This window comes from Piliocolobus tephrosceles, chromosome 3 (assembly GCF_002776525.5).
Source record: "Piliocolobus tephrosceles isolate RC106 chromosome 3, ASM277652v3, whole genome shotgun sequence".
NCBI classification, from domain to species: Eukaryota; Metazoa; Chordata; class Mammalia; order Primates; family Cercopithecidae; genus Piliocolobus; species Piliocolobus tephrosceles.
In genome coordinates, this window is record NC_045436.1 from 170,224,804 (window position 1) to 170,237,567 (window position 12,764).

Below are 12,764 nucleotides of genomic sequence, written 5' to 3' on the forward strand. Positions count from 1 at the left end.
GGGGGGGGGGGGGGGGGGGGGGCGTTCCGCAGGTGCGACCAGGTAAATCTTGGTCTCTTCGGATTGACGTCACTTGGCGCATGCCCAGTTGGTCTGCACCGTCCCAGGTCGCCGGCTGCATTTTCGCGGGTGCAGGAAAAGTTGGGAGCGGGGGGCCGGGCGCGGTGGCTCACGCCTGTAATCCCAGCTCTCAGGGAGGCAGAGGCGGGAGGATAGCTTGAGCCCAGGAGTTCGAGACCTGCCTGGGTAATACAGCGAGACCCCGTTCTCCACAAAAAGGAAAAAAAAAAAAAAAAAAAGACAAAAAAAGTTGGGAGGGGGGGATGAAGAACCCGGAAGTGCACCATCTTGCCTCCGTTCGTCCAAACATATATGTGAAGGCAAACAATTTTAAAAACCATTCATATAAACAGATGTCAAAAAAGTTAAATTGTGTATATTCTGGTTCTTTTTTTTTTTTTTTTTTGAGACATAGTCTTACCCTGTCTCCAGGCTGGAGTGTGGTGGTGTGATCTTGGCTCACTGCAACCTCTGCTTCCCGGGTTCAAGCCATTCTTCTGCCTCAGCCTCTCGAGTACCTGGGACTACAGGCGTGTGCCACCATGCCCAGCTAATTTTTGTAGTTTTAGTACAGATTAGTAGAGCTGGGGTTTCACCATGTTGGCCTAGATCTCTTGACCTCGTGATCCACACGCCTTGGCTTTCCAAAGTGCTGGGATTATAGGTGTGAACCACCGTGCCGGCCCTGGTTATTCTTTTAACTGCTAAATTTACTAACTTTAGGTACCAGGTTAAAAACATTTGCACTTTTCATGTGGAGAAAAACTGAGTTGGGTAATATCTTTAAGGACTTTTCTGTCTGTTGCTCTTTTTTTTTTTGGCTTTGTTTTCACTTCATCAAATCAACAAACATGTTGAGGATTTAATGTAGATAAAAATCTTACTTCCTCAACCTGTTGTACAAAATATTTTATATTCTCCACCAAGAATTTAACTTGATCTGTTAATCTGTTGATCATTTTTTCCCAGCTTTATTGAGGTATAATTGACAAATAAAAATTGTATATATTCAAGGTGTACAATGAGATGGTTTGATATACATGTACATCGTATAATGATTACCAAAATCAAATTAACACATCCATCACAACAAATAATTACCCTTTGTATGGGAGTGGTAAGGACACAGAAGATGTAATCTCAGCAAATTTCAAGTACATAATACAGTATTATTAGCTATAGTCATTGTACTGTACCTTATATCCCCAGAACATACTCATCTTAGAACTGAAAGTTAGTGTTCTTTGTTCGGCATCCCCCATTTTCTCCATCCCCTGCTCCCTGACAACCACCTTTCATACTCTCTGCTTCTATGAGTTCTACTTTAGATTCCATATATAGTGAGATCATACATTATTTGTCTCTCCGTATCTGGCTTATTTCACTTAGCTGTTTTCCAGGTTCATCTATGTTGTTGCAAATGACAGGATTTCCTTTTTTATGACTGAATAATATTTTGTTATATGTAACACATTTTATTTACCCATTTGTGGTCAAGCACTCCAGTTGGCTCCATATCTTGGCCATTATGAATAATACTGCATTGAACATAGGAGTGCAGATATCTCTTAGAGATCCTAATTTTATTTACTTTGAACATATACTCAGGAATGGGATTGCTGGAACTTACGAAAATTACATTTTTGATTTTTTGAGGAATTTCCATACTGTTTTCCATAATGGCTGTACCAATTTCTTTCTAATGATATTTTATTTTAGTCTGAGTACAGAATTAATAACAGAAAAGCCTACTAAGTAAGGCTGGCAGATGCCTAGGTAGTGTTTATATTCTGTGTTCTTTATATTAACTTATTAAATTATCACAGGTAGCCAGATGCAGTGGCTTGTGCCTCTAATCTCAGCAACTCAGGATGCTGAGCCAGGAGGATCACTTGAAGCCAGGACTTTAAGACCAGCTTGGGCAACATAGTGAGGCCCCATCTCTAAAAAATAAAAAAGTAACTGGGTGTGGTGCATACCACACCTGTAGTTCCAGCTATTCGGGAGGCTGAGGCCAGCAGGAGGATCACTTGAGCCCAGGAGTTTGAGGTTGCAGTGAGTTATGATCATACCACTGCACTGCAGCCTGGGCAACAGAGCAAGAACTTGTCTCAAAAAAATTCTCACAAGAACTCTGTGAGGTAGTTAATATTATTAGCCCTGTTTTACAGATGAAGAAACTAAGGTACAAAGAAATGTAATGACTTGCTAGCAGAATGGATTTACACCTAGGCAATCTTGCCAGAGTCAGTGCTTTTAACTACTGTGCTAGATTAGCTGGATATAGATTCTATCTATAATTTAGAATCTCTTTATATAGTTACTATAGTTAATTTGGCTGTCAGTTTGTGGCATGAAACTAATCTCTACCTTAATGTGTTATTAGATCTAAAAGAATTTCTAATAGTCTAATGAGAATATATGCAAAATTCCCTGTATGTCTTTTAAGATACTATTTTTCTTAACTCATGTTAGGGCCTTACAGTCTTCCTTTGATATCCTCCTATTTTGTGGGAGATTGTTTTCAGGACACCCATGGATACCAAACTCCATGGATGCTCAAGTCCCTTATTATATAAAATAACATAGTACTTGCATGTAACTTACACGTCTTCCCGTATGCTTTAAATCATCTTTAGGTTACTTATAATACATAATACAGTGAAAATCCTATGTATATAGTTGTTATATTGTTTTTTATTGTTATTTTTACTTTTTATTTTTTTCAATATTTTCTTTTCTCTTTTTTTTTCGAGAAGGAGTCTTGCTTTGTTGCCTGGGCTGGAGTGCAGTGGCATAATCTCTGTCACTGCAACGTCTGCCTCCTGGGTTCAAATTATTCTCCTGTCTCAGCCTCCCGAGTAGCTGGGACTACAGGCATACATCACTACTCCCTGCTAATTTTTGTGTTTTTAGTAGAAACAGGGTTTCACCGTGTTGGTCAGGCTGGTCTCGAACTCCTGACCTCAGGAAATCCACTCACCTCAGCCTCTGAAAGTGCTGGGATTACAGGTGTGAGACACCATGCCCAGCCTTTTTCAATCCACAGTTGGTTGAACCTGTGGTTTCTGTATCCCCATGGAGGCTGACTGTGTTTACTTTTTGCCATTAAAAAAATAATATCTAGCGTTAATGGTTTCTTTTGATTTTGTCCTGCTTCTACTAAGGCTATTTTTAAGTTTGCTTTTTTTTCCCCCAAAAAATGATACATGATAATATTTGCAGAGATTAGCCACTAATGGATTTTATTGTAATCTTGTGGGGCATTTCTTACGATTTTAAAAAAAATCTATAATATATATTTAACCAAATCTGTCTTACCTGTGTTTTTTGTGTGGCTTAAGAGCCAAGCATCACTTTTACATTTTTAAATAGTTGGAAAAAATCAAAAGAAGAGTAGTATTTTGTGACATGTGAAAAACATATAATTTGGAATTTCAGTGTTTACAAAGTTTTATGAAAATACAGCTACAGTCATTCATTTACATATTGTCTATGACTACTTTTGTGCTACAACTGCTGAGTTAAATAATTGCTACAGACCACATGGCTTGCAAAAGTTAAAACATTTGTTATCTGTCCTTTTATAGAAAAGTTGCCAATTCTTGCTCTAGATGATTTACTTATGTATTGCAGTTAACTGTTCATTGTCTTATTTGCCTTCACTGGAATGGAAACTCCATAAAGGCAAGAAATCTTTGTTTTGTTCATTGATATATCCCAAGTACCAAAGAACAGTGTTTACCTCATAATAGCTACTCAGTAAATATTTGTATAGAGTAAAAAATGTATGACTTTATAAAAAATGAATATTTAATTTTCAAAATGATAATAGATAATGTTTATTGAGTGCCAACAACCATGTGAAATACAGATGTTTTATTATACCCATTTGACATCAAGGTTAACTAACACATTAACAAAAGTAGGCCGGGCGTGGTGGCTCCTGCCTGTAATCCAGCACTTTGGGAGGCCGAGGCGGGTGGATCATGAGGTCAGGAGTTCAAGACCAGCCTGGCCAAGATGGTTAAACCCTGTCTCTACTAAAAAATACAAAAATTAGCCAGTCGCGGTGGTGGGCACCTGTAATCTCAGCTACTCGGGAGGCTGAGGCAGGATAATCGCTTGAACCCAGGAGGCAGAGTCTGCAGTGAGCCGAGAATATACCACTGCATTCAGCCTGGGCGACAGAGCAAGACTCCGTCTCAAAAAAAAAAAAAAAAGAAAGAAAGAAAGAAAGAAAGAAAAGTAACTTACCCAGGGTTACACAGTTAAATAATGGTAGAACCGGTATCCCATCCTAGAGAATCTGACTTTAGAACTGGTTCACTGTAAGTGACTCTTAAAATGCATAATCCACACTACCTTTTATAGAAGATAGTTAATTCTGTTATGTATAGTAGGAATAATTTTGTTTTAGGAGCTTGTATGTCATCTGTTTTGATGCTCTGTCATCAGACTGTCATTCCAGCTGATGACAGGCAATAAGACAGCTTAGATTATGTTCCATTTTAGCAATACTAGATACTTTAGAAAGCAAGTCTAGGAGGTATGGTGTTAGTAGCTTTTCCCCTTTCATCTACCTGTCTGTTGTATTTAACAAAATCAAGTTTCCCTCTTTAAAATTTCTGCCTGCCTGTATTTAGCATACATATAGAGTAATGAAATTTTAGGTTTAGAAGGGGTGTGGTTTAATCTCTTCTATTTAAAGAAACGATGATTTGTGCATGTATCGTTTTTCTGTATCACCAAGCCCTCCAGAATGCAAACCAACATCTTCCTGGCCTAGTGTACTTTTTATTATACTATTATAACTTGTTAATTTATGAATTTCCTTTATTTGTACTTTAACCAAGTGTAAGGGAGTATGCTGTGTGCAAAAGTGAATAGGGATGTATTTGAATATTTTTTATTTGTGCATATTTGCACGTATTTATTACACTTTTCTTTTTAAATTTTTATTCAGCTTTCTAAAACCAATTTTTCCAACAACAACGATTTCCGTGCTCTTCTGCAGTCTTTGTATGCTACTTTCAAGGAGTTCAAAATGCATGAGCAGATTGAAAATGAATACATTATTGGTTTGCTTCAACAACGCAGCCAGACCATTTATAATGTACATTCTGACAATAAACTCTCTGAGATGCTTAGCCTCTTTGAAAAGGGACTGAAGAATGTTAAGGTAAGTTTGCAAAAATGGATATTTAACTGTCAAAACTTGTGCCATCTTCTGGTATGCCATTGGCAAAACTTGTCACTGTTTTATAGTAAATGATGTAATGTTAAAAAAAAATTATTGCTGGGCGCGGTGGCTCACGCCTGTAATCCCAGCACTTTGGGAGGCCGAGGCATGCAGATCACGAGGTCAGGAGATTGAGACCATCCTGGATCCTGGCTAACATGGTGAAACCCCGTCTCTACTAAAAATGCAAAAAGTTAGCCGGGCATGGTGGTGGCAGGTGCCTGTAGTCCTGGCTACTCGGGAGGCTGAGGCAGGAGAATGGCGTGAACCCGGGAGGCGGAGCTTGCAATGAGCCAAGATTACGCCACTGCACTCCAGCCTGGGCGATAGAGCGAGACTCTGTCTCAAAAAAAAAAAAAATATTTTGTCACTTGTTAAAGATGGCAAGGAAGACTATTTAAAAAGAACTACTGCAGTGGGGAGTTTGCAGTAGTGGAGAGAGAGATCAGGCCCAACACTGAATACAGTAAGGACAAGTAGGGATTTATATCCAGGTGGCAAAGTGGGAAGAGTGGGTGGAAAACTACTGAGGAAACATCAAGGCCAAGGGGATTCTTGCTAGACTAACTATAAAATTCTTGCTGAAGGCAGGAGGATAATATATTGAAGGATGAGTAGTTTGATCAGATGTAGAGAGTGATCAGATACTAAGACTGAGAGATTTTCACTAAACCAATTCAGCAGGATTTTTGCTAATACTGGACTAAGCAGGACAAGAACAGAGTATAAGGTCAGGCCTAAGTTGAGAAGAGGGCCCAGAGGAGCCTGATTCAGGTTTGATGAGAGTCTTCATCAGTTACCTCTTTATTACTGTTTAATAAAATTTTATAGTGAATACTACTCATCAAGTCTTAAAGCTGTTTTTGTAAGTTGAAGTTTTAATTATAAAATTTTTACATTCTGTTAACATTTGCTGAATTATTAAAGGAAAGCTATCAATCCAGTTAATGGTGACCAAAGGTATAATTATTACCTAGAATGAATAAACACTTTAATTTTATAAATTGTACTTGTTTTAGAATTGAATGCCAGCCAGGTGCAGTGTGCAGTGGCTCACACCTGTAGTCCCAGCACTTTGGGAGGCCGAGGCTAGTGGATCACTTGAGGTCAGGAGTTCTAGACCAGCCTGGCCAACATAGTGAAAACCTTTCTCTCCTAAAAATATAAAAATTAGCCAGACATAGTGGCAGGTGCCTGTAATCCCAGCTGAGGCAGGAGAATTGCTTGAACCTGGGAGGTGGAGGTTGCAGTGAGCTAAAGATGTTACTGGGTATAGTTTAGGATAATGATATAGAGAGACTTTCTTCTTAATTACATTTATATATTATAGGATTTTGAAATTTGATCTTAGTTTATTTCCCTTCTGGCTTGGTGAAGTGTAAGCTTAAGTTACAACTCTTTTAAGCCACCATATACTCTTCACCTAGAGATTTATGTTCTGGAAAGGCTGTTCTGCACCTTAGGGAGGATGGATTAAAGATAAAAGACTAAAGGAGAAAGACCATTATTAAACATTATTCTAATAGTGTCTGGAAGAATACTCAGTAGCTACTTGGTGGGGAGGTGTGGGAGGTTTGGTAGGGGTAGGGTACTAGATAGTAACATTAATAGAAGGGAGATTTACTTTTTTATTGAATATTATTTTATATTCTTCAAATTTTGTATCATATTATGTATTGCCACATGAATACACCTTCAATAAGATCTGAACTAAAGTCATGACTAGTGGAAATAAAGGGGAGGGGATCAGACTTGAGAGTTATGTAGGAAATGAAATTGATAGAATGTAGTGATTTTACTTAAAGGGAGGAGGAAAGAAAAGAAAAGAAATAAAAATGAGGATTCAGCCTGACTTTCTAGAGCATATAGAAGAGGGTCAGGACATAAAAAGATTCATTCTTGACATATTAGATTTGAACTGCTTGTGTATCCAGATGGGCATTTATTAATAGGAGGTGATAAAGATGGATTTCATGGTCAGAAGAGTGACCCAGTATGAAAAATCAAATTTAATAGTTATTATTAACATATAAGTAGGAATGGAAGCCATGTGGATATGCTTAGGGAAAATGTGTAAAGTCATAAGAGAATAAGACATTGGATTGAATATTGGGAAGCAGTTGAATAAATTAGTTCTGGAAAAAGAGACCAGAGAGGACTTAACAGAGATGAAATATTTTCATATTTTAAGTTTTCATAGGCTGGACATGGTGGCTCATCCCTGTAATTCCAGCACTTTGGGAGGCTGAGGCGTGCAGATCACTTGAGGTCAGGAGTTCAAGACCAGCCTGGCCAACTGATGAAACCCCATCTCTACTAAAAATACCAAAAAAATTAGCTGGGAGTTGTGCACCTGTAGTCCCAGCCACTCAGGAGGCTAGATGGGAGAATAGCTTGAACCTCAGGTTGCAGCAAGCTGAGATTGCGCCACCACATTCCAGCCTGGGCGACAGAGCAAGACTTGTCCCAAAAAAAAAAGTTTTCATTATTTTTTAAATTTCCTAGATGCTTTGAGCGGGCTGATACAGAAGTGGGAAAATGTAATTTTAGGTTATGAGGAAGAACTTTATAGATCCTTAGAATTGCCCAGAATTAGAATGATTTACTTCAAGATATAGTGAGCACCTTGCCTTTAGAAGTGTTGATATTGATATATATGACCTTACATCAAGTAATTTTTTTTTTTGAGACAGAGTCTTGCTGTGTCACCCATGCTGAGATGCTGTGGTGCAATCTCGGCTCGTGGCAACCTCCTCCTCTCAGGTTCAAGCAATTCTCCTTGCCTCAGCCTCCTGGGTAGCTGGGATTACAGGTGCCCATCATTATACCCAGCTAATTTTTGTATTTTTTAGTAGAGACGGGTTTCGCTGCATTGGGCAGGCTGGTCTTGAACTCCTGACGTCAGGTGATCCATCTGCCTCTGCCTCCCAAAGTGTTGGGATTACAGGTGTGACCCACCGTGCCCAGCAGTATAATGTTAACAGGTACAGTTGACCGTTGAACAACATGGGGATTAGGGTTGCCAACATCCTGTGCTGTTAAAAATCCATGTATAACTTTTGAATCTCTCAAAACTTGACTTATAGCCTGCTACTGTTGACTGGAAGCCTTACCAATAACATAAAACGATTAACAATTATTTCATATATCGTATGTAATATATATAGACTGGATTCTTACAATAAGGTAAGCTAGAGAAAAGAAAATGTTACTAAGAACATCATATGAAAGAAAAAAATATATTCACTATTTATTAAGTGGAAGTGGATCATCATAAATGTCTTTATCCTCATTGTCCTCTCATTGAGTAGGCTGAGGAGGAAGAAGAGGTGGGATTGGTCTTGCTGTTGCAGGGGTGGGAGAGGCAGAAGAAAATTGGTATTTAAGTGAACTCGCACAGTTCAAACCTGTGTTGTTCAAGGGTCAACTATATTCTGAATTTTTTAGTGGAGGAGACACTAGATGACCATAAAGAGATTCTGTATTGATACAGTTCATTAGGCTTGGAGATACATTAAGACAACTGACATTTAGAAATTATATAAATATATAATTAGAAATCAGATCAATAGAAGTTGTGGGCAGATACTTGCTATTTTTAGACTTTTTATGATATTTTAAAAATATGGGGTTACATACATTACTAAAGTAATCCAAAGCTTACTGTTTTACGGACATCTTTTATGCTAAAAGTACAGAAACCACTTTGCAATTTCTCTATTTTTTTTTTCCGGAGGTTTTATGTCACATTTTAAACTGCCTTCCTGGGACCAAACATAATTAATGAAGCAAAACTTTTATAATTATAAAAGTGTATTTTTTTTTGGTTTCCAGAATGAATATGAACAGTTAAATTATGCAAAACAGCTGAAAGAGAGATTGGAGGCTTTTACAAGAGATTTTCTTCCTCACATGAAAGAGGAAGAGGAGGTAAGCATACTTTTTCCCTCTTGTGATTTAGATTTATAACATTCTTAAAATACTATTTTGCTTTAGAGCATCTTCAAAATAATGCATAGGAAGATGTGCCTGGTTGATGGAGAGAAGAACCCAGTTCTTTTTGGGAACTGAAGAAAACCCAAGGGAAAAAAAAAACATTTGTTTTGTTTTCTCAGAAAAGTTGTTGCTTTTCATTGAATAGATGATTTAATTAATTTACTCAGGAAATAATCTTCTTTTTTGTAAATGGCTCTGTCTTAAATGTTAATAACTTATGCTACCCTAATGTCTTTTTGGAATCTTTAGAGGATTCTTTAAACTTCTAAATTTTTTTTTACATTTTCATGCTGTGTTTAAAGATTTTTTAAGTTTTTTTTTTTTTTTCCAGCAGTGTACTTTAGTGTTTAAATGGTGGTTTTAAATTTATTAGCCTTGGCTGGACATGGTGGTTCACATCTATAATCCCAGCACTTTGGGAAGCTGAGGCGGGAGGGAGGATTGCTTGAGCTCATGATTTCAAGACCAGCCTGGGAAAAATAGAGAGACTTCATCTCTGCTAAAAATTAAAAAAATCAGCTGGGCATGGTGGCATGTGCCTGTCTTCCCAGCTACTTGGGAGCTTGAGGTGAGAGGATTGCTTGAGCCCAAGAGGTTGAGACTGCAGTGAGCCGTGATCGTGCCATGGTACTTCAGCCTGGGTGATAGAGCAAGACCATGTCTCCAAACAAACAAAGACATTTATTAGTCTTAAGCCTACTATACATGTATTAGGGTATCATTGAATGAATGGGCAAAATGTTTTCCCTTTTTCTTCTGTCTCTAATTTGGGATGAATATCAGAGTTAGAAATAGATAAATGCCGAGACGGGTGGATCGCGAGGTCAGGAGATCGAGACCATCCTGGCTAACACGGCGGAACCCCGTCTCTACGAAAAAATACAAAAAACTAGCCAGGCGAGTTCGCGGGTGCCTGTAATCCCAGCTACTCGGGAGGCTGAGGCAGGAGAATGGCGTAAACCTGGGAGGCGGAGCTTGCAGTGAGCTGAGATCCGGCCACTGCACTCCAGCCTGGGCGACAGAGCGAAACTCCGTCTCAAAAAAAAAAGAAATAGATAAATGATTTTATGAGGAACTGAATACCTGTTCAACTGTAAATCAGTTATTGTAGAGATTCTCAACTATAGCTTCACCTTATAATCAAATTGATGTTTAAACAAACAAACAAAAGAAACCCCAACAGTATTTTAAGCCCTTTCCAGACAAATCACATCAGAGTTAGATCAGAGGACATGCATTGACTTGGGTATTTTTTCAGGGCCCCCCAACTCATTGTAATATACAGCCAGTGTTGAAACCACTGAATTTTAGTAGACTGACCAGTGTTTTTTAACTGTATGATACCCATCACAATTATCTGTGGAAGTGAAAACAAAACAAAAAAGCCTTGTTTCCAACCTCTAAAGATTCTAATTCTGTAAATTGGAGGTTGGGACTAAGCATCTGTTTAGCAGAAGAAATCTCCATGGATAATTCTTACAGGAACCACTGTTGTAAAATAATGATTTGAGGGAACATTTCTAAAATCCAGAAACAGTATTGAAAAGTTAAGTGTTTCAATAGAGTTCTGACTTTTATGGTTCCAGTACACTGGGAACCATTCTCATGTGAGGCAGAGGCCCAGTTTGGGTGGAATTCAGTTACTCTAGTACCAGAAGGCAGTTAACGGACCTAAACATCTAACAGAATGATTAAGAGTGTTTGACAGATTCTATAAAGGGAAAGCCTTCTGGTCCTCATGCTTTAAAATTGTTTTGGGATTGATTTATTAACTGGAGAAACCATAACAAGAGGGATTTATTTTATTTATTTATTTTCTTTGAGATGGAGTTTTGCTCTTGTTGCCCAGGCTGGAATGCAATGGCACTATATCAGCTCGCCGCAACCTCTGCCTCTCGGGTTCAAGTGATTGTCCTGCCTCAGCCTCTCGAGTAGCTGGGATTATAGGCATGCGCCACCACGCCCGGCTAATTTTGTATTTTTAGTAGAGACAGGGTTTCTCTATGTTGGTCAGGTTGGTCTCGAACTCCTGACCTCAGGGGACCTACCCACCTTGGCTTCCCAAAGTGCTGGGATTACAGGCGTGAGCCATCATGCCTAGCCAGGATCTTCTTGATGTACTTTTCTCTGCAGTTTTTAGATAAACTAACTCAGTGGTAACAACTAAAATTTTTATCTTTTTGAGATACATGATCATAATACGACATTCGAGCCGTTAATAATTTAAAAGGGTGTAGAGTGAAACAACACGAATTAAGCATCTCTCCTCATGAATATTTTGTTTAATTTAGGTTTTTCAGCCCATGTTAATGGAATATTTTACCTATGAGGAGCTTAAGGATATTAAAAAGAAAGTGATTGCACAACACTGCTCTCAGAAGGATACTGCAGAACTCCTTAGAGGTCTTAGCCTATGGAATCATGCTGAAGAGCGACAGAAATATTTTAAATATTCTGTGGATGAAAAGTCAGATAAAGGTGAGATTCATATATATAGATAAACGACAATTTATTAGTTATAAGGTCATTGACATCTTACTGATATGAATTGTAGATTTCGGTTGAGGAATAATTTAAGTTAGGCCTGTACTGTGGTCAGTTAAAGGCGTTATTTTCATGTATCAATTTAATTGAAGACAAAGGTTCTCATTTTAGAATTCAGTGTTGTGTATGGTAATTTAACATATACTTGGGACATATTCAGTGTAGTGTTTCTTGAATGAATTTATATATGAGTGAATCAGAATTATTGAAAACTACCAGTATAGAGCACTGGCCTGCTCAAAACTGATCAGTCAAAATTGTTGAAAACTACCATTACACAGAGCACTTTTGTGGTTATCATCCTGCTTCCTGAGCTTTATTGACCATAGTGGCTGCTTTTCTCTTTCCTTGTGTTTTTTTCATTGGTTTTCAAAATCAGTTATATTTATAATTTATTTTCATCCTTTCCTGTATATCATTTTTTCAGCTTGTATCCAGTAATATTCAGAGGAACAAGTACTAGAGGCAGAGTTTTTCTGTATTGTTATTCTGAGAATACAAATGAGAAATGCAAATAAAACATGCTGCCTTTTTAAAAAAATAAACTACTTCCTCAGTAATTATTTATGTTCACTTCTTCAAGATTGGTGGCAGCAATGGGATTTCTGTTAAAATAGCTTGGAGTTTTTTGAAATTGGTCCTTTTATTTTTATTTAACAAAGTAGATGAAATGCATGTTGAAACAAATAATTTTACAAGTTAAGCTATAATTAATCCCATAAAGCTTATATGCCTTACTTTGAAATATAGCTTGTGCTTTAGTTACCAAGCTAAGACTTGTTGTCTCTGGTTTAATTGTAATTATAACATGGGATTTAAAAGCATCACACTTACTACATTTTATTTTCCCACTCCTTCAAAGCAAATTGTAGCTGTATTATGTTTAAAATATTTGGCCTTTTAAAAGTGGTAGTTTAAAGAA

General features: G+C 37.7%; 1 protein-coding gene across 4 annotated transcripts in view; it reads left to right on the forward strand.

Moving 5' to 3' along the window:
- FBXL5 (F-box and leucine rich repeat protein 5) overlaps positions 1-12,764 on the forward strand; it is a 46,515-nt gene that overhangs the window by 10,471 nt on the left and 23,280 nt on the right. For 2 of the 4 annotated variants that reach the window (XM_023206935.1, XM_023206933.1), the window contains exons 2-4: positions 5,027-5,242; positions 9,137-9,232; positions 11,590-11,776. In XM_023206935.1, the coding sequence (XP_023062703.1) occupies positions 5,108-5,242; positions 9,137-9,232; positions 11,590-11,776 (418 nt within the window). In that variant the 5' untranslated portion in view covers positions 5,027-5,107. The remainder of the gene's footprint in view (positions 1-5,026; positions 5,243-9,136; positions 9,233-11,589; positions 11,777-12,764) is intronic. The other 2 variants (XM_023206936.1, XM_023206934.1) reach the window with 1 other exon arrangement.